This window comes from Podarcis raffonei, chromosome 6 (assembly GCF_027172205.1).
Source record: "Podarcis raffonei isolate rPodRaf1 chromosome 6, rPodRaf1.pri, whole genome shotgun sequence".
Taxonomy (NCBI): Eukaryota; Metazoa; Chordata; class Lepidosauria; order Squamata; family Lacertidae; genus Podarcis; species Podarcis raffonei.
This window is the reverse complement of record NC_070607.1, coordinates 47,611,179-47,632,622: the sequence shown is the minus strand read 5'-3', so window position 1 is coordinate 47,632,622 and position 21,444 is coordinate 47,611,179. Positions and strand designations below refer to the sequence as shown.

The 21,444-nt window shown below is 43.1% G+C and overlaps 1 protein-coding gene across 2 annotated transcripts in view; it reads right to left on the bottom strand.

The window, feature by feature from the left end:
* The window catches only part of PIK3R3 (phosphoinositide-3-kinase regulatory subunit 3), a 243,370-nt gene that overhangs the window by 167,152 nt on the left and 54,774 nt on the right, over positions 1-21,444 (bottom strand). For both annotated transcript variants that reach the window (XM_053392565.1, XM_053392566.1), the window contains exon 4: positions 10,699-10,830. In XM_053392565.1, the coding sequence (XP_053248540.1) occupies positions 10,699-10,830 (132 nt within the window). The remainder of the gene's footprint in view (positions 1-10,698; positions 10,831-21,444) is intronic.

Genomic DNA, 21,444 nt, shown 5'->3' with positions numbered 1-21,444 from the left:
GGGGTGTTTGCTACCATCTAAGCTCAATGTGGCATATTTGTAAATAAATATTACAAAACACCACCCCATAAATCTCCAGTGATCTTTTCATCCAAAGGAAACCAAACCTGTGTGTAAGTACTATATTGTACTGTACTGTACTGTACTGTAAGTACTGTGCCCCCTGAAATTGGGGAAAAGTGGGGGTGCATGTAACAATATACTGTTATGCTCGCCCTACTCCAATTCTCTGAGGCTGAGTGGTGAGAACATCAGGGGTGCTGTGTGAACTCAGGTTCTGTTTCCTTAGGAACTGGAGACTTCAGGAGTTTTGTAGCATTTGCACTGATTTACAAACAAACAAGATGATGATAGGTGGACGTTCACAGCATGAGACACCCCAACAGGTGCCCCTAAATTCACTGTTTGCCATCAAATTCCTGCCAGCACCATCACAATTTCCAACAGAGAGCAGCTCAGCCCTCTGCCGTTCGTTCCTCAGGATCCACTTGGTCTAACTCCAGAGCTGCAGATTTTGTATGCACGCACACACTCTCTCTCACACACACACTCTGGCCAGGAAAAGGACAAAGGGGTGAGTCATCTTCCCATCTTTCTGGCCCATACACAAATGTAGCAGACAAGCCACAGGCAAAGATCTTGCAAAACCAGTTCCTTATACTGTTAATCTTGGATCTTTTACAGCCAGAGCCACTAGTTTTGAAGGGATCCTGTGAGGACATTTAGACCAACCCCGTAACAATACTTCACTGGTGCAGTGCCAATACAGTGGGTGCCTGGAATTGGGGGGGGGGAGGGGTCATAGGATTGATCTAAATCAGAAGCAGAAAAGTGATGGTCCCCAACCACTTTCCTCAGAGATTTTTTTTTTTAACAATGGAAAGGCATTATTCATAAAATCTGGGTATTTGGCCAGATGTTCTAGGTCAGTTCCAAACCATTCTTTCTCAACTTTTATTTGTGGTTAAAAGTATAAGCACCAAAGCCTTTTCAGATTTTGCAAGGAAGACACTCTTCCAATTCCTCCCACTGGGGCTCGTACAGATAAGGGTCGTTGTTTACGGAAACATTAATATGCCCTGCGTGCTAAAATGATGTCTGCGTCCTGCTTGCATGTTTCCAATTTTGTGCAATCACATGGCTGCACAAACACTAATTATTGCTAGCTGAGCTACACTGGTACTGAACTGCTTCCTTATTTTACCGTATTTTATCTGATTACAGCAAATAGGAAAAGGCTTGATGGCCTAGCTTCGTCCTGCCCCTGGGGACAGCAGTTGTATAATAGCTGTTTGGCTCAGGAAACATGTTTGCAGGTGAACGTGAAATATTTCCCCACCAATGAAAATGGCGGCAGCTGCCAGCGAGGTACACTGGGCCATGCCTTATATCCTAGATGCAAGTCATTTAAGGAAAAATCAGCACCTTGAATTTAGGTCAAAATATCAGGATTGCTGCGATATGGTTTCTGTGGTCAAATGCAGCTATTTATTTATTTAGAAATTTCATAAACCAACTGATTAAGGAAAAAACTATCCAGGTGGTGCAGAGAGAGAAAAAAATATGGCTAAAATCAACAAACCAATCAAAAAGCAAGGATGCATAAATTCATCATCACTGAAAACAAAGATAAAATAAATAACTCTTTGAACCACTTGTGATCTATTGAATCTCCAACTGTTATCAAGGGCAGCCCCACATGCAAGGCACAACGCTAACCAGGCCAAGTGATTGTGGTTCGAGGACTCGTACCCCGCGCAGTGGAATGAAACACAAGGACATGTGATATAAGGTTAATGGGCAAGAAAAGGCCACAACTATAAGCTCTCCCCTGATGTCACCGAGGGTCGTGCCATGGCCTCCCGCCACGCAGGCATCGGACAGAATACACAACCGCCAGATTCCTTTAACGGAATAGCCAAAAATTGAAGGCGCAGGCAATGGCCACACCTAGCCCTTCGACACCACAACACATTATTCCAATGCCTAACCTACCCACCAATACCACGAAAGTTGTGACGATTGCTACGAGGTAGGCGAAAAAACCAAAAAGCCTAATGCCAAATGGAAAAATTCCTACCAGGCCCCCCAAACAACCAGGGCGACCAATCTAAGGTCCATAGCAAGGCCAAAAGAAAACTGGAACCCTGCTCTAAGGGAGTGGAGGGTGGGTGACTCGCGATGGGACGATGAAAAGTGAGGGCTGGAGGCTGGCGCCGCAGCAATTTAGGCTGCTGTACACGCCCCCCCTTGAAGGCACCTGGTTGGGTGCCTGGCCGAGGGTGTGGGCGCCCCCTGCCTGAGGCGGAGTCCAGCTCTCGGCCACAACCACTCCCCTCTCTTGCAGGGAGGAGAGTCTTTGTGGTTCGAGGACTCGTACCCCGCGCAGTGGAATGAAACACAAGGACATGTGATATAAGGTTAATGGGCAAGAAAAGGCCACAACTTTATTGGTTACAGCAAGTGAAAAGGTATTGGCTTAGGCATTGGATTACGTCAGCTGACTCCACCCACTCGGAGAGGGGTGAGTCTAAAAAACAAGGGGGGTTTATTCACCAGTAGGTGGAGCCTGTTGATGCTAATCCAACTATAATGTCTCCCCTGATGTCACCGAGGGTCGTGCCATGGCCTCCCGCCACGCAGGCATCGGACAGAATACACGACCGCCGGATTCCTTTAATGGAATACCCAAAAATTGAAGGCGCAGGCGATGGCCACACCTAGCCCTTCGACACCACAACACATTATTCCAATGCCTAACCGCCACCCGAGCCCAAAAGGGGCTCACCGCCAATACCCTCACAGCTGTAACCAATCCCTGATGCTGCTGATGATGCTAGTTAACCAAATGTCATTCGCTTGGTCTGAAAGATGAACCCCATCATTCGGGTACAAGGCTTGGTTGCCAATCCAGATACGGTCACGAGAGATGACTCGGCCATACATAAAGCGCACCCAATGGGCAATTGCACGATTTAAGAGTTTCCTGGATTTTTCAATGGCCATACATTTCTGTGCACCGTGCCACACAATTCTCTTCAGGAAGGAGGACCAGAAAACAAAGATAAAATAAATAACCCTTTGAACCACTTGTGATCTATTGAATCTCCAACTGTTATCAAGGGCAGCCCCACATGCAAGGCACAACGCTAGCCAGGCCAAGCGATTACCCAAGCATGCAAGGCAGCAGCCAAGTCCCGAGTCTCTGTGGCAGAAGATTAAAAAGACCAGTTTAATTTCAAATTCTCTCCCGAAAGGACACTTTTAAATGCCTCGCCTGGAAACACTTGTTTGACTCCCCTTTCTGCTGGCGCTGGCGTCCTTCCTGCGTTCCAAAAAGAACAGAGATCAGAGCCACCGTGGAATTTTAGGAACTCTTTGGCTGAGAGGTGTGGGGAAAGCAAGAAGGGGCAGGGGGAGATGGCTCTGCTTTGAAGTAATTTAATGAGCAAGGCCAACTAATTGCTTTCTAATTAAGTCCTTTTTTTCCTTTTCCTTTTTTGCTTGGGCAGAAGACACCCTTTGATTTCCTTTGGAGTAAGTAATGTGGGAGCAGAGATACACAATCCCAGTGCTGCACTTCCTTCAAGGGCAGGTCCGGGATGAAATGTAAAAAAATAATGGAGCAATTGACTCTGGAAAAGTTTGGGGCAGGGAAAAGACTTATTTCCAATGTGTATTGTGTGGGTGGGTGGGTTCTGGTGGAATAAAGCACGGCCCATGCTAATGTGGGAGGTTGAGGGAAGCTGACACCAGACATTTAAGTGCAGAAGGCCAAAACAATGCATTAAGCAAAAGCGATTGTGTAACTATGGCTAAAACAGGCATAGGACAAAATATGTTGATCTGGATAAAAAGGGACTGCACAAATTTGCAGACCTGCATAACGTACGGTGCACATGCTGTTCTTGGACTATTTGTGGCCCGCCAGGGGAATTCCAGATACTCAGTATTTGCAGTATTTTCTCACCTCATTGTGAGAACATCGCTGTGAGCCAACAAAGTCTATGAAAAGCAGGAATAAGGCTGGGAGGCTACTTGAAACACTATGTCCATGTTGCTCTGCGCCTCCTGGGTACCAGATTTTCCAGTCTCCTGCAACCAGCCACTCTGCACAACCTGCCTACATTTAAGACCTGCTGAGGGCCAAACTAGGTAATAAATTAGTTCCATATTTCTACCCTGACAGGTACTGTTTGTTTCTTAACACAAATTACCAGCTATCCCATTCTAGAAAGGGCAGGCCAAATGACATGTGCCAAGGCAAGTCATGTATGCTGAAACATATAGAACTGCCCCAATTACACAGAAATAGGTGGGGGTCTGAGCAGGGCCAGCCTCACTATTAGGTGGAATGAGGAAACCACCTCAGGTACCAAATTCTGGGAAGCAGCATCCCCTTCTATTGGAAGATGAAGCTTTCTGTGCCACACAAAGGGTCCTGCAGCCCCTGCTACCTTCAGGAACCTTGGGGGATGCCATCCTAGTGCCAATGCTGAAGTAACATTCAACGGTCAGACAAGTCAACTTCTGCATGTGGAATTGGGTGGGTGGCCGCCGTCTTGTCCTTTGCATTGGTCTGGCCCTGGGTTTGACTAGCAGAAGGTGTGCATGGATGAGAAACACAGAACCTTCTCCCTGCCTGTCACTTAATTCACCTTGTTTCTCATCCCAAGTGACTTGTTTTCTTCACTAAAATTCTGATACTAGAACTTTTGCAGGAGAGGGATTGTGGAGAATCAAGTTGCATGTGGAGCGCAGGGTTCAGTGCTGTCTCATCCACATGCCCCCTTTTTTGCTATTCAAATTGTACCCAACCTTTCTTTCCGCATGACTGGAGCAATTCCATGCTTGGATCACATGGAACTGCCATCATCGTGTCTAGTTTGGCCCTCAGGAGCTGTGTTAGGAACTCTCATGAGAGAGCTGTGATCACCCTGCCATAAACAACTTCCACTCCTGGGAAAGAGGTTTTGGTTACTTTTCCAGACCACAGTGGTTGGGCTCAGCCCTAGGCTAAAGGGTGAAACAATAGCCTATGGTGCCAGCTAATCCAACAGAAGGGAAATCCCTGACTTGTGTGCACTTCTTGTGTTACTCAAATTGGCTGAGCCAAAGAAGGGAGAGGGGGAGGGATAAGAATAACCCAAAGCTTGTCTGAGTTCAGTCTGGCCTCCAGTACTCCCATTGTGAAAGCTTCACTTGAGACATGCCATGGCATGAAGCTCTCAATTCTCCAGAATTACCAAAGAAAAGAACCCCATAGTTCTACGGAAGTTTCACAACTTCTCTGCGTCAAGTGGGTTGAGGGGTAGGGAGAAGTGCATGACTGCATAAGATAACAAGAACAAAAAATAAAATAAAATCTATAGCTAATCAACTTTGCTATCTTCTCTTTTAGAGAAATAACAGAACAGCAGCTCTGTTGTGGTGAAGTGCAGAAGCTTCTGTTCAGCATGTGGTCAAAAGGATGGCAGTACTTGGCTGAAAATGCACTTTCAGGGTTGGCTCCACATTTGAGAGGCTCTTAGGCAGTGAACTCTGGTAGTCACCCTCCTTTGTTGGTAGACCCCATTAGGTTTTCCTGGAGGTAGCAGGCAGCAGTGCTCTGGGAAGACCTACAACCAGAAGTTAGGCCCCTGCTCTCCAGTTAACATGGCAAACCCACAGTCTTCTTGGGTTGGCTAAAGAAACCAGGGGTTCCAACTATAGGCAGATTTGTCTGCTGGCTTGAATCATTGCCAGCTTTTCTTTCAGGAAACAAAAGTGGTACCACGTTGCAAATGCTTCACACAGCATTTCCCTGTGCTCATTTGCTTTCATCTGACTGGATCTTTAATGGATATTAGGAAGGAATAGTTTTTCATCTTCCTTGGGAAGAGGATGGAGCCTTGTTATTACAATAATTAAGACAATTTTAGCAGGAAAATTCTGGACAAGGAAAAAATTTGTATCCAAATGTTGGCTTAGGTGCATATAAATACATTTGGATGTTGGAACCACATTTTTAAAAGAATGTATTTTGGCTGGACCCAGCTGAAAGGATTCTGCCTTTGAAAGACCTTGGGAATGCAGGAAGAAAACTGCAGCTTTCGGTGGTATGGAACAAATTGTAACTACATAAGCCAGTCCTACTGCTGGTCTGTGAAGTGATGTTCTTCTCTTTCTCCTTCCACACAGGAATCGTATATTAGATTGGTGGTGCTCCACAAAGGAACAGAATAATGAGGCTGCTGAGATTAAGAAAGTTTGGTAGGAGGGGAAAGGGAGATGTGGGAAAATAATAATAATAATCCAGGACTGAATTTTTGTGTAACAGACCTGGAAACTCAGTTCTGGCACTGAAAGCAAATTTATGGGCTGAGCATATGCCTGAAACCTGCAACAGCAAGAGCACTAAACTCTTGCAACAGCTTCACATCACTAGATGTGTATTTGTCTTGACTCGGAGACACGTATTGCAACTTGGAAAATAATCAGAGTTCAGTACTCTGCATGCATGCACTTGTAGGGTTCCAGTTGGAATTCTCCTCCACCTTGCTGTAAGAACTTTAAGGAACTCTGTTTAGACACAGGCTGTGTACACACCATATATTTAAAGCACCCCCCCCCAATAATCCTGGGAACTGTAGATTGTTATGAGTGCTGGGAATTGTAACTGTGTGGTGTGCAAACAACAGTTCCCAGAATTATTGTGGTAGTGGGGGGGGTGAGTTTTAACTGTATGGTATGTATTCAGTTGATGAAATATACTTTATTACCAACCACAGTCAGCACAAGGTGTGAAGCTGAAGTGACATTGTCCATTTCTGACATCACTGACCCAAGGGCGCTCTGCAAAGATGTTGGCCTTAGCTTCTACTTTCTCAGCTTTATGGAGCTTGAGTCAACATGCCTAAGCTCTGGCAGAGTTTTTCCAAAATAAGTAATATATAAGGTACACCTTTAAAATTGCTGTGCACTTTAAAATGGCTGTGCACAGAACAAAGATGATATATGTCAAATTTGATTCTAATCTGTTGGCAGTAGTAATGATCACAAAATTACAACGGGTTGGAAGTGATACCTGTTTGCCCTTAACTGGTTCAGGGCAAGGAAATGATCCAAAATAAGCATTCAGTAGGCAAAAAGCAGGCGTCTGCATGCTTACCAGATTCTGGATCCATTCCTGTTGATTGCAAATGGATGCTGGCATAGCGCTCATGCTGTATTTCTGCATCCAGCACTTAGTATCATAAACAGAGTTCCTGTTTGCTGGATCAGGACCACAGGCCCAGCACAGAGTAAAAGTTCTTGGCTCTGTCAGTTTGGACCAGTAGCAATCACCTGTTTAGAAAATGGAAGGAAGGAAGGAATCCAGGCTCCCCCTCCAACAGTTGAATTGCTTTGACAAAAGTTACAGCAGCAACCTTCTTTGGTTTGGTGGGTTCATACATGTAGATTTTTATTCAGAGCAGTGTGAGCTAGAACTGTCTATATCAATGCTTGATGGACAATACAGATGCATTTTTAGGAGATGGTTACCAGTAATGCATACAAAGTAAGTGGCAAACTGTCTCTTCTCATCATATTTTATGTGGGGATGTCATTAATCATACTGGGTCTAAGTTCCCGGTTTGTAAATTGGAGAATTATTTTTGGCATCTCTCAGGAGGCAGAACACATAAGATAGATGAAGACGAGGGTTCTTAGGAGGCTTGCTGCTTATAGGTCTACAGTAATAGAAAGTATCATTAAGCATTATTATTAGCTATTATTTTTATAGCATTCTTTTAAAAATGCATGCATTTTACAGGGGCTTTGGAATCAAGTAGCTGAGATTCTTCTGCTGATCACCGAAAAGTCAAAGTCTCCTCTTCTGAGTTCTGCTTCTTTTAACTTTCACAGTTTCAAGTATTTGGCCTGATGCTTCCAACAAATAATTCCAGTAAAATCTAAATCTAAACACAGAAACTTATTTATATATAGGGCCAAGGAGAAGAAGAGGAGGAGGAAGAGGAGGAGAATAAAAAAACACCCCACAAGAACGAAGAGGGGCTTCCAACTTGTCAAACTAAAAAAGGCCCCAGAGATTTTTCTATGCCCATATAAAGCCAAAAAAGGACTCGTTTGCAGTTAAAACCCTACCAGGCAGCTCAGCCAAAAAATTACAATAACACTTTCTTTCTAGGCCAGTATCACAGGGACTTGGCAGCCACTTGGGCTTCTGGCCTGGAGTAACATACACGGTCTGAGCTTATATCCTTTTCAGTGCTTGAGGCAGCAGCACCATGTCTCCTGGTGTGTCCGGACTACTAAGAATAGGAAGAATGTGAACTGGAATTTGGACAGGGCTCTTTACAGTTTCCAGTCTCCTTCTTAATTTCTCCCAACGCTATAAACTCCTGGCTGTCTCCAGCACAACAACATTGATGTTCAGCTGGCCGTTGGCTGTCACCACCACCACCGCCACCACCACTTATCAACATGCTCATGCACTAAGTTGGAGCACGCAACATGTACACAGGCAAGCTGAAAAACACAACACTGGTCTGAAGCCAACAACTGCACAGCCCCGCACCCAGCACAGAAGCTTCAGGCAGGGGAGTTACATTTAATAAATTGATTTTGCCTTTATTGGTTCTTTGTAGCACAGGAATTCTATTAAACTCGAATGGAACTGGAACGAGAGACATGCCTAGCCTCCACCTTGTTACTTTACTTTTGCCATCTCATTTCTTTGAAAGGGCAGGGATGATGCAATAAATGGAAACTGAATCAGGGCAGGAAAGTGTGGTGCAAATCTAAATAATAGGTAAATCAGCCGTGAAAGCTTGCCAAGACCACCTCCTTTGTTCTTAGAACACACGCAAAAAGTTATCTAATCCACACCTGAAGGGAGCTATTTGGCACATTTTAAAAGAAATAATTGTCAATAGCGTCCAGTGCATTGGGACACGCTGCTTTTCCTGGTGGCGAAGGAAAATAAAGGGAATTTATGCACTGCCTCCTACAATGGAAAGCTCAGCACTTTCTTCTGCAGGGGGGAAATAAATGCCTTGTTGGGAGTTTGACCAGAGAAATGGCCAGAGGAGAAGTGGTGGAACAGCCCTCCTTCTCCTGCCATTATTCTGCTTAAACCTGCAACTTCCCAAGTTTGTTTTTCCCCTGCTTCTTTTTCTTTTACAAAGGTGGAAGAAGGATACATGTAATAGCATGTCCCAAGCTCCTCCATATACTAACCCACAACCACATCTTACGCATTAACTCCCGCTGTTCAGAATATATTTCCCTATGAGTAGACGAGAGGTGGACCTACCCAGGCAACCTGATAAACAGAACAACAAAACATTCTAGGAACAAACCTAGGAAGCTGCCTTATACCAAGCCAGACCATCTAGCTCAGTATTGTCTGCATTGAGGGGCAGTGGCTCTCCAGGACTTTAGGCAGGGCTCTCTTTCAACCCTACCTAGAGATGCTTTGGACGTGCAGCTTGCAATGCAGATGCTCTATCACTGAGCTATAATTGTTTAAGAACTGAGCCAAGCTATGTGCTGGAAGGAAGGGCAATCCAGTGTGGCGTAGTGGTTAAGAGCAGTGGACTCGTAATCTGGTGAACTGGGTTCGCTTCCCTGCTCCTCCACATGCAGCTGCTGGGTGACCTTGGGCCAGTCACACTTCTCTGAAGTCTCTCAGCCCCACTCACCTCACAGAGTGTTGTGGGGGAGGAAGGGAAAGGAGAATGTTAGCCGCTTTGAGACTCCTTAGGGTAGTGATAAAGCGGGATATCAAATCCAAACTCTTCTTCTTCTTCAATGCTCATTCCGCCCCCCCCACCCCCAAGAAAAACACAGCATTCCTACTACTGCATCTGTTAAAGCCCCTCCCCATCTCATTTCATTAGCAGCATGAACTGTGTACAGGACAGGCCTAGATCTCATTTTGATTTATCTGCCAAATCCACATTATCAGTTGGCTTGGGATGGGGTGACTTTAATACAAGTCAGCATTAGAGTTGCACGTTTTAACTGGCAGATCAATCATCTCAAGCTTTAGTTGATTGATCAGTGGGAGCTAACTTTAACTAGTGGTTCTGAAAACTAAAGCTCTTTGGTTTATTTTTTTATGTTACTTTTGTTTTGGTGTTTTATTGCAATTATGGGTTTAAAAACATTAAGACTGTATTTCCTTCTTAACAATGAGTGGTGATTTTTATTAGATTGTAAATTATCTTATGCTGTATTACATCAAGTAGATTGTAATTTATCTTACATTACATTAAGTAAAATATACCTATACTGTGTTTTATGCAGTTTTATTTAAATGCAACTGATTAATTAATAAGCTAATCCATTAAAAGGCAGGTGATCAATAAATTAAAACACCTTCATCAAACCACATCTTTACTGCAGCCAGAGACTAAAAACCACTAGTGAGAGTGTTGCTGCCTCAATCACAACAGCCCTCACTGATCCATGCATACAAGAGCACAACAGGCTTCCACACATTAATTCAAATTATCACAGCAATATTTAAAGAGAGAAACGTGTAAAGTTATAACACTACTATCCAACTGCAGCCCCTTTGAAAATAAAATAGGATTGAGTCCGATGCATCTAGTCAGGCAGCTTTCCCTTGATTTCCTGAAAAGTGTGACACAACAGAACTCTGGAATATGAAGCCTTTAAAATGGTAGAAAGGAAATAGCAGGCATTTACCTTGAACTATGTAAAGTAATTCACTGTAAGTTGCTGGGTGAATCACGGGGCAAGGGAGCTCCTGAAGGTAGTGCCTGAGCATTTCACCTAATGTCTGCCCATCAAACTGGTCCAGATCAACAGATCCCAAGTCTGGAAGAAGAAAAGCAGGGGAGGTTATCCTACAGAGTGCCCTCGCAACTGGGGGTAGGGAGGAAATTGAGTTGTTTGTACAAAAGGAACCTAGCTTTGGATTGCAAATGCTGATGTCGGAGAACAACATGAACCGTATACCAAGAATGCCTTTTTCTGCATTCATTTTGAATTTACTCATCAAGAGCTTCTGTACTGGGCTGCTTCTTGGATACTCAGAGATCTGAAAAGCACTGAAGGATGTGAAGGACTTCTAATATCCTGCACTTTCTGGAGAAAAATGCTGAAACAAGCATCCTATTCAATATACCACTAATTCATATAAAGGGACACAATATATCTCAATTTAAAAGGTGTGTGTGTGTGTGTGTGTGTCCCATTTTGAACACAGTACTTATTTTGACTTACCAGAATGGAAGGAAACAACAGTCTCCCCAACTAGTATAAAACTAGAAAAATATCAGTTTCCAGTCTACCATAACTCACAAAAGTAGAGGATTATTATGTGTAACAAAACATAATTCACCAACAACTGGGAAAAGTGTTCTTTTACAGCTGCACATATACTTTTTCTTGATATACACATAACACAGAGATGCAAATGTCATATAAATCACTGAATTTGCTCACTTTTTAAAAAAGCTTGACTTTAAACTCTATATTTGAGTTCTTGCAAACACAGAGTACAATCCATCTTGGATTGCCATGTTCTGGTCCTCAGACTTGGGATTGTAGCCTTAAAGACCAAGGATGGTTCCAGCAGGACCAAGGCTGTAGTCACCTGACAGGTGTGTGTGTGTGTGTGTGTGTGTGTGTGTGTGTTGTCTCAAGTATCTCTTTCTAGCTTCTCTCCGGTCCAAAATGCTAATTACCCTGCTTCCATTGTGCTTTCAAACAAATTTATGATGTTGATGTCTACCTCTCAGTTTATCACCCAAACAGAGAGAAAAAAGAAGAGCATAATGGGAAAAGGGGAGAGAGCTGAATTTTAGAATGAAGAGAATGGGAATGGGAAACAAAAAACAGAGTGTCCTCTTGATTCTGCCTCTCATCTGATATATAGAGATATGGGAAGCTGCTTTACACCAGCTCAGACCATTTCTCCATCCTGATCAGCATTGACTGAGCAGCTCACTGGGGTCTCTGGCAGAGGTTTAGAGATGCCAGCCAAACAACCTGGGTCCCTTTGCATGCAGAGCACGTGCTCTGCCACTGAGCCACGCCCCCACGCTACTTCTCCTGGAGATACTGCAAAGGAGAGTAAAATTGCAAAACTCAGGATCAAACCATAAGATGACCTGGCAACTCTAAATTCAGCAAACTAATGTTACTTTAAATCTAATAGGCACCATCCATAGAACGAAAAATATGCTTAAGTATCTACCATCAAAGATCGGTGGCATTTAAAAGTTGTTATCTTTGGCTGGGTTGTGCCCAGAACATTTTTGGCAAGGAGCGGGAGTGATGGTGTAAGTAAGGAAATAATACTAGAGGTGTGTGGAGAGCGGGATACATCATGGCAACCATGAAGAAGAAACAAGAAGCCATTCGGCAGCCTTCACTGGCCTGAGGCCTTCCAGACAGTGGCGTAGCGTGGGTTGTCAGCACCCGGGGCAAGGCAAGTAATTTGCGCCCCCTAACCCTGAGTGAGCCAGGTAGGGGCAGAGAGCTGCGAGTGCGAGCGCGCCCCCCCAGATGTTGCGCCCGGTGCGGCCGGCCCCCCTGCACCCCCACGCTACGCCACTGCTTCCAGATGTCCGCAGGGTGTGTGCAGAAGCTCTACCCACTGAAATCTTTTGTAGAGATGCTCGCTTGAGCAATATACCCATCTTATTTCTGCAACCATATATGCCTTAATAATGAGACGTGAGTTTTCATTTGGGAATCAACACCAGCTGTCAGACTGTATGCTGAGTCCATGCAATAAACAGCACAAGCAATTACAAAAGCACAAATGACTCCACCTATTTCCGATGATCGTAATATGCCCTTGTAAAATGATGGCTCACTTTTCAATACAAATTCATTCACTCTCAAATTTTATAGCAAATTTCAGGTGGTCGCTTGTAATTAGGTTGCTAATTATAATTAACCATCATTCATTAAAAAATAACGTTGCCTCCACTTATTTTTAGGTATTCACCGCAGAAACCATTTCTTACCTATCATATACAGTGGTACCTCGGGTTAAGTACTTAATTCGTTCCGGAGGTCCGTTCTTAACCTGAAACTATTCTTAACCTGAAGCACCACTTTAGCTAATGGGGCCTCCTGCTGCTGCCGCACTGCTGGAACACGATTTCTGTTCTCATCCTGAAGCAAAGTTCTTAACCCGAGGTACTATTTCTGGGTAGCGGAGTCTGTAACCTGAAGCGTATGTAACCTGAAGCGTATGTAACCCGAGGTACCACTGTATAACTGAAAACAGGAAGGGGCCATTTCCAAGATATCAAAATTTGTGAAAAGCAATTTTGGGATATATATATTAAAAGGATTGTATCAACAAAGACTGGCTCTTTTTCCTTAGAGAGGAACCTATAATTTGCCCAAAAATAAGAACTGACAATTAGAAATGGCAAGTGACCACAAACCATGGGGACACCTAATTATATCCCCTGTGTCCTACATGTCACCCCTTGGAAAAGGGGTGTGACGCAAAACTCAGCCTCAAGGCCACTAGTTCCGTGGAGCCATTTATGTGTCTAAGCCACTGCATACCGCCCATGCAGGGGGATTTCCATTCCAATGATCTCCACAGATGTTTAGAGCCTTTTGAAACAATCACCCTACCCCTCGAACGCCAGAAGCACATTTTAACCATTGCACAATAGTCCTGGGGAAGCAATGTGACCCACTTTGCTGTAACAGGCTTCCAATTTCTAAGAGTGCCCAGAACTTTACTTTGGGGTCACAATCTAAGCTTACAGATATTTCTCTTCTTCACGGCAAAAGATCATTCATCCCCACCCTAGTTTCTATTTGTTGCTGAAATCAGCCTAGAAAGTATTGTGAATATTAGACAAATTTCCTCGTTCCTGCCAAACGATCCCATGGAGGGTGTCAAGCAGCCACTGCCCTTTCTGGTTCTACCTGATCACTCCACAGTTTAGGGTAAGTTGATGTGGGCAGATGCTTCCATTAGAACCTCCCTGCTTCTTGCTAACTGGAGTCAAGGGAAAGTGGTGGTTTGAGGGGGAGGAGCCAGTTACTTACTGCACCCCATGAGGCATACACCAAGATAACTGCATAAAACCACACACAGCACCAAATCTCTGTGTGAGTTACCACAGACTAGGGTTTCTAATAGCATAATGTATCTGGGAAAGAGTTTTTGTTGTGTTGCTTCTAAAGTTATGCAACTGGAAGTCTGAAATTTTTGGTAGTCTGCTCAAAATCATCTAGCGATGTAACATCTTGGTTCAAAGTACACTTCATCTGCAGGGAAACAAAGGAATTCTTAAATTAGCATAGTTTCTCTGATGGGCTTTTCACAATTCCCCTCTCATAAAACTTATGGGAAGGCTTGTAGCTAACTTTTGGTCCAAATCACTGTGGGTGATGAACACCCTTTGCTGACCTACTCCTTAAAAAACCAGGACTCTGGCTTCTCATATGCTGACCCAGCTTGTGTCCTATGTGTTGCTATAATAATGGAATAGACTTTATTCTGCTTCATTTGTTCTCTCAGAGAACACGTACTGGCATATTTGCCTCTGCAAACTTTATAAAATGATGTCATAAGAATCTGGAACAAACAAACAAACTTCACTTAACACTGTGCAACCCTTAACTGCAACTGATCTCAACATGGTTGCTGCTGCCCTGCATTTCAGTTCCCTCCTGGTGTTCCCCAGAACTGCTTCCTTCTATGGACCTGCTCATGAAACAAGTTGGTTCCTAATATCAATAGAGCTGAAGCAGATGAGAGTTGCTGGCCTGCATTTGATGTCCCAAACATGGCTCTGAAAAATGGATGCTTAAAAAATTCTAGTACCCTATAATTACAGAAACACGTCCCTTGCTTCTTTCTACCGTTTGAAAACACAGTTGATCTCTTGGTTAGATTTTTAATATTCTTTGTTTATTTTTGTTTGCATCTCACATTATATTGATTTCCAAAACTAAACTTTTTATATTCAAAAAAATGTATTATTGTGCTGATGTTTTTAAGCCAAGGATAGAGAAGCTGTGGCCCTACAAGTATTATTGGACTCCCATGAACCCCAACCAGCACAGTCAGTCGTCGGGGATGATGATTGCAGTCTAGCAATATGTGGGGAACCCCAGGTTCTCTATCCCTCATTTAAGTCATTTGTGCCAACCTATGTTTAAATGCTCCATTATAAACACTTCTGGCACCCAGATTTTCATAGGAAAACTGAGGCACCTCCAAATGCTTAAAGGCAGCTAGTATTAATTTTAAAATAAGATGCCAGTATAACTGGTTCCTTATCTTTTGCTGTGCACACCTTTCAGCAAAAGGACCTGAGGGTTTTCTCTTGAGTTAGCATCAGTAGCTAATCTCTCATTATGACACCAATAGCATACAATGGATGATTGTGAAATATTAATAATAATAATCTGCAGTGGGAAATCTAGCAACCAAATTTCAAAACTCCTGTTTAAGAATGGCCAGCACTGCTTCACTTTCAAGATCTTGCATACAAATCACCTTATTTTGAATCTTCCCGGTTTGGGAATCAGAGGCTGCAGCTCAGCATTATTCTCGTCCCCCCCCCCCCCTTTTTCCTGGCCTAAAGATACTTCCCATGGAAAGGGACTGAAGGAAGAACTGTGGCTCTTACTGCTGATTTCTTTGGCCAAAGCCTGAATGTATTTAGAAAGGACTCTGTCCATTTCCTTGAGGCTGACTGTTTGGTTGTACTTTAATAAGCTGGATCACCTGCGTGGAAAGTACAGGGAAGCGCTGGGGTCAGAGGAAGGCTGAGGACAGCAAATCCTGACTTTGGTATAAATGAAGTCTTCTGACGGTGGAACTAATTTGCTCATGTTCCCCTGTGGGCTGCCAAAGTAAAATTTGGACAACAGCTTCAGTATTCCATTTTGAAAGGTAGCTGGTTAAATGCATTGGGGCTGAAGAAGAAAAAGTCAGCGTTTCTAAGTGCCTAAAAAGGTTTGCTGCCCCACCCCTTCAGACAATGCTGAACAAAAAGGGGGAAGGAAATATCCCGGACTAGGGATGGATCGAGCCACCAATTTCAGATACTTCTGTTTCTTATTTTTCCAATCTTAAATTCAGGTCTCCATATTTCTGAAGCAATCCGCAATTTTTAAAAAATCCTTATGAAGATTCACCAGCATTTTAGTATGAATTTTTGCTAGAAATATGTTTTCGTCTGCAGTTTTGACTAATGTACATATTTTTGCAAGCAATTTCTCCTAATAAAATCTATTTCTGTATGTTATTTCACCAATATATTCATTTTTATGCACACTTTTACCTTATAAAAGCATTGGTTCACAGAGAAATGCATTGCAAAATTTGAAATTGAAAGTCTGAATTTCGAAGGACGGCTGTGTTTCAGTTCTCATATTGCTTCGTTAAGTACAAATTTGATAGATTTGCCTTTAAATGTGAACTGAACCCATTTTCCTCCCATTCCTACCCCAGACTCAATCTGCAGCAGTAAAACCTCTAACCCAGCAGCTGGATACATCATCTTATAGTCTAGGGTTCCCGCAAGTGTGACCACGAACCTCATCGCAGTCTCCTTGGGAAAACAGCAAACTTTGGCAGCCTTTTTTTCTCTTCATAGACCGTGAGAAAGCTTGCAGCAGAGTCACGTCGGGGATACTGGCCTGCCCTGGCCAAGTATGGCACAGATTAAGCAATGTGGCTTTGCTTTTGAGCTGTTTTCCCAGAAGCAAAATACAGAAGTCTGGAAGTGGGTATGAAACAACAAAACAAGAAGCATGGTGTTTACGTGTTATACCAGACAAAAGGGCCAGAACAGTAGTTCACAGAGAAATTCTGTGTGTACATGAGGTGAAGTAATGTCTTTCACATTTTGTGAAGGCTAATCCCCTACTCTTCAACTTAAGTTAAGGGTTGCCACGGCTACTGCTACCTGCATACCTGACCAATAGAACTACAATCTCACTACAGTAGTACCTCTGGTTAAGAACTTAATCCATTCCAGAGGTCTGTTCTTAACCTGAAACTGTTCTTAACCTGAGGTAACACTTTAGCTAATGGGGCCTCCCGCTGCCACCATGCCATTTCTGTTCTCATCCTGAACTAAAGTTCTTAACCTGAGGTACTACTTCCGGGTTAGCAGAGTCTGTAACCTGAAGCATTTGTAACCCGAAGCATTTGTAACCCGAGGTACTGCTGTACAATGGTACCTCGGTTTAAGAACAGCCTTGCTTATGGACTATTCGGTTTACAAACTCCGCAAAACCGGAAGTAGTGTCCCAGTTTGCAAACTTTACCTCGGTCTAAGAATGGAAGCCAAACAGTGGAAGGGCACCAGTGGCTGGAGGCCTCATTAGGGAAAGTGCACCTTGGTTTAAGAACAATTTCAGTTTAAGAACAGACTTCCAGAATGGATTAAGTTCATAAACCGAGGTACCACTGTACTGAGATACAGAAACATGTCAACTCATCTATACTAGCAGTGATTCCTTGAGGTTAGCTGTTCATCTGAATCCACCCATGGTCTATCAAGGCTTCTAAAGAGAAAAGCCAAGATATAGCAGTGGTCCAAATGCCTCCCCTTCTCTGCCTTTGCTGGCGTTCAAACAAGTGCCACGAAACATTAGAATTTAATGCAGGAGGGGCAGAAACCCTGGCATGTGTAGCTTCCCAGCAAGGAATGAAAAATATTATTGATCCCATCTGGCGTGGTATTCCTAAGGCCCTTTCTGCATGATTCAATCAGCTTTTTGCACAAAAAAGTTGATACGTCTCCCAGCAAGGTAGTATTCTCCCCAAGATATATCCCAAAGTGTTATATGGGACAATGCAGTACCTCCCCTAGACAGCATCTTCATTGCCATCATGTTTGCCATGCAAATTGTTGTGTGATGTAGGTCACCATCATATATATTATTTAAGATCTATGATGACTTAGATGCTTAAACCAAGGGCCTGAGGATCAGACCAATGCACTGGAAATTACTGAGGTTTTGGAAGAATGAGGATTGTCTCTGTACGCCACATGATGGTCAAGGTGAAAATACCAATTTAGAAGCAGCCCTAGAGGGTCTTTCTTTCTTTCTTTCTTTCTTTCTTTCTTTCTTTATTACATTTATTTGTCAAAGACACCCAGTGTGAACCTCATGGCTGATGAGGGGAGGTTGAATCTGCATCTCCCCAGCCCTAGTATGACACTCTCTCTATAGCCACTACACCACAGTAGCCTCCTTGTTAGGTGAGACAGGTTTTAGTTTCAGAATCTTGCAGTTTTGAACTAGAGTTATAAGCCAACTGAATAAATGTTATGCAGTTAAATCTATTAAAGTTTGCATAAAGTTGTATCTGGTTAAAAAACAGTGGGTAGAACCCAAGATAGTGCTAAGGGGAACATTGCGTCAGCACAAGGATTTCTGCTTGCACAGTAGAATGTTCTCCCACTCTCGTCCCCAAACACCACACCTAAATCTCTTTAGGGGTTCCCTTTGGAGTAGATTTGAGGATGGTATGGGGCACACATGAGGGAAAGAGAGAGGGGAAACCCTGTTGTGCAAGTGGAAATCCATCTCTGATTTCTTAGCAGAATACCATCCAATATTTCTGAGGCAAAGAAGCATACTTTCTCCCCCTACCATTCTTTAGATAATACACACACGTATTGAAGGCAGCATCATTGCAGAAGAGGCATTCCCTCTTACGTGAGAGAAAAGGGACATGCCTTTTCCTTATCTGCAGCTTTCATAAGTATTTGTATGGGTGACATATTTTGAAAAGCCTGCTGTCTGATTAAACAGGGGACACCTTTTACTTGATTAAATGGTTTTAACAACTGAAAAAGTGGCAACCTTACATTGGGCCTGTGTGCCATGATTATCCACCCTTATGCCTCTATAAACACACCAGAATAAACACAACTTTCTAAAATGTTGCCCCGTCTCCACATATTGCTGCCAAGTTGGATGTTTCTCATTGCTCTGAGGCTGCAGGAACACAGGAAAGATATTAAAAGTCTAAGGGATGGAATTTTATATTATCAAATGTGGTGTGTAAGGATGGCAACAGTTGTCACTTTGGATTCCTTTTGGCTGCTTGTTGGGGAGAAAACGACACACTGCTCAGTACATCCATTAAAGCACCTTTAAATCCCGTTGATTTCAACAGATGAGTTAATTATGTGCATAATTCTCTTATGTGGCACAAAAGTGCTTAACATCGGCTGGATTGTGTCCAAAGTGTTTAACAATCCCAAGATTGTGCAGCTTTAAGATTATCAGATGTCTCTAAGGGCCAGCTCACATTATACAGCAGTAAATTAAGGTTTGCCACTCTATGATACATGCAGTAGGGAGCCATAGGCAATCCTGGGTCCCTGGCATGTCTATGATTTACACATTACTTTTTAAGATGTCCACATAAACATTTTACAGGTACTTCTTAAAAGGTAAAAAATTAGTGACTCTCATAATAAAATATCCAAGTTCTACTACACTATCACTGCTGTTGCCTGTTTCAGAATACTAAAGCTCTATAAAACTGTGGAACAGATGCCGCAACTCCACAGTACCCCTTATATTTGAAATTTTGCACTGGAAACTCTACATGGGCCCCTGATCTCTTGCATTCAGAACAGTGGACTCCCCGTTGGTCTAAACAACAGCTTTCAGATTTAAATATTTGATTTAGAGCCCTTCCTTTCCCTTTCCTCTAGCCAAAAAATGAGAAAACAAGTCCTGTTATTTTTCTCCTAATCCCCTTTCATGCACATCCCTCTGGTGGGAGGGGGGGCACCTTTAATTATGGGATCTCTATTTTTCTTTGTCTCTGGACAAGAGTGGGAGGAGGAAGAAATGTTGCCTTTCTTTGCTCTACACAGTAATTTTGACCAGGTCTCCCGATGTGGAAATAATGGGTGGCAATTATTTATCTTCCTCCCCTGGGTAGTCATTTTGTGCATAATTTCCCATTTTCTCATCTGAATTTACACTTGAAATAATTACTGTAGACTGCCTGAAACAACTGTGGATCAGTGATCATCAAGTTTCAAGTGATATGATGACCTGGAGCCAAATAATCTCTCAGTATCCCATCAGATAATATCAACAATATGAAGGACTTCTGTTTGCTTCACTATGTCTTTGTTAAGTCCCTTCCAAAGAACATTAGCAAGTGCATGAAATAAAGACCCAGAATATCTGCCTATTAGGTGTAATGGTGCAGAATGGAACATCAGATGAAGAACAACAGCAAAGCCCTTAACACCTCTGTGTTGACAGCTTTCTTTTTTACTACAATTGCTTCATTTCTGGACCAAAAGGTCTTCATCTCTGTTCCCCACAAGACACACTGTATTTTATGTGCTGCCTATAGACACCTGAACTCTTTCTTGAAGCAAGTTCTTAATGGAGGCACAGTTACGGTTATCCATTAGCATAAATGGCATCCATTGTGGGGAACTGAAAAGAGAATGATCAGCCTGGCCCTTGTGTTTGAAAGTACAAGATCGTAAAAATAAAGCAGCAGCTATTTCTAGCACTGTGCTGAAATCTGCCCTCCAGTTTCTCAAAAGTTTTCTTCCTCTGTGGAAAAAAAAAGCTTCAACTTCATTTCTTTATTTGCTCCATTCTTAGGGCATTTGAGAATTTCTTCAGAATTTTGGTCAGTGCGGGGCTTTGAGCTTACAATATTGTTGTGAGGTGGTTGAGGGCACGAAGCATACTTTTTTTCTTTCGAGTAAACATTTCTCTAGCTCTCTGCAATCTTCCTGGCTGCCCAAATTTCTGAGTGTTTTCCACTGGACTTTGATTGAAGCATTCCCAAAGACTGCAGAGTGCAGCTCACTGGTGTGGAAGGAAGGAACGCACAAACACCCATTGACCACTTTAAAAATAAGGTTAGCACATCCAAAACGCTGAATCTCACCTGATGAGAATTTCACCAATATTTTCTCTCCCCTTTGATAATTTCTGGATGCAATTTCTTTTCTCATTAATTGATAGAGAAAGGTTGGATAGATTTTCAGCATGTTGTTGTTGTTTAGTCATTTAGTTGTGTCCGACTCTTCATGACCCCATGGACCAGAGCACGCCAGGCACTCCTGTCTTCCACTGCCTCCCGCAGTTTGGTCAAACTCATGCTGGTAGCTTGGAGAACACTATCCAACCATCTCGTCCTCTATCGTCCCCTTCTCCTTCTGCTCTCCATCTTTCCCAACATCAGGGTCTTTTCCAGGGAGTCTTCTCTTCTCATGAGGTGGCCAAAGTATTGGAGCCTCAGCTTCAGGATCTGTCCTTCCAGTGAGCACTCAGGGCTGATTTCCTTAAGAATGGATAGGTTTGGTCTTCTTGCAGTCCATGGGACTCTCCCAGCACCATAATTCAAAAGCATCAATTCTTCGGCGATCAACCTTCTTTACGGTCCAGCTCTCACTTCCATACATCACTACTGGGAAAACCATAGCT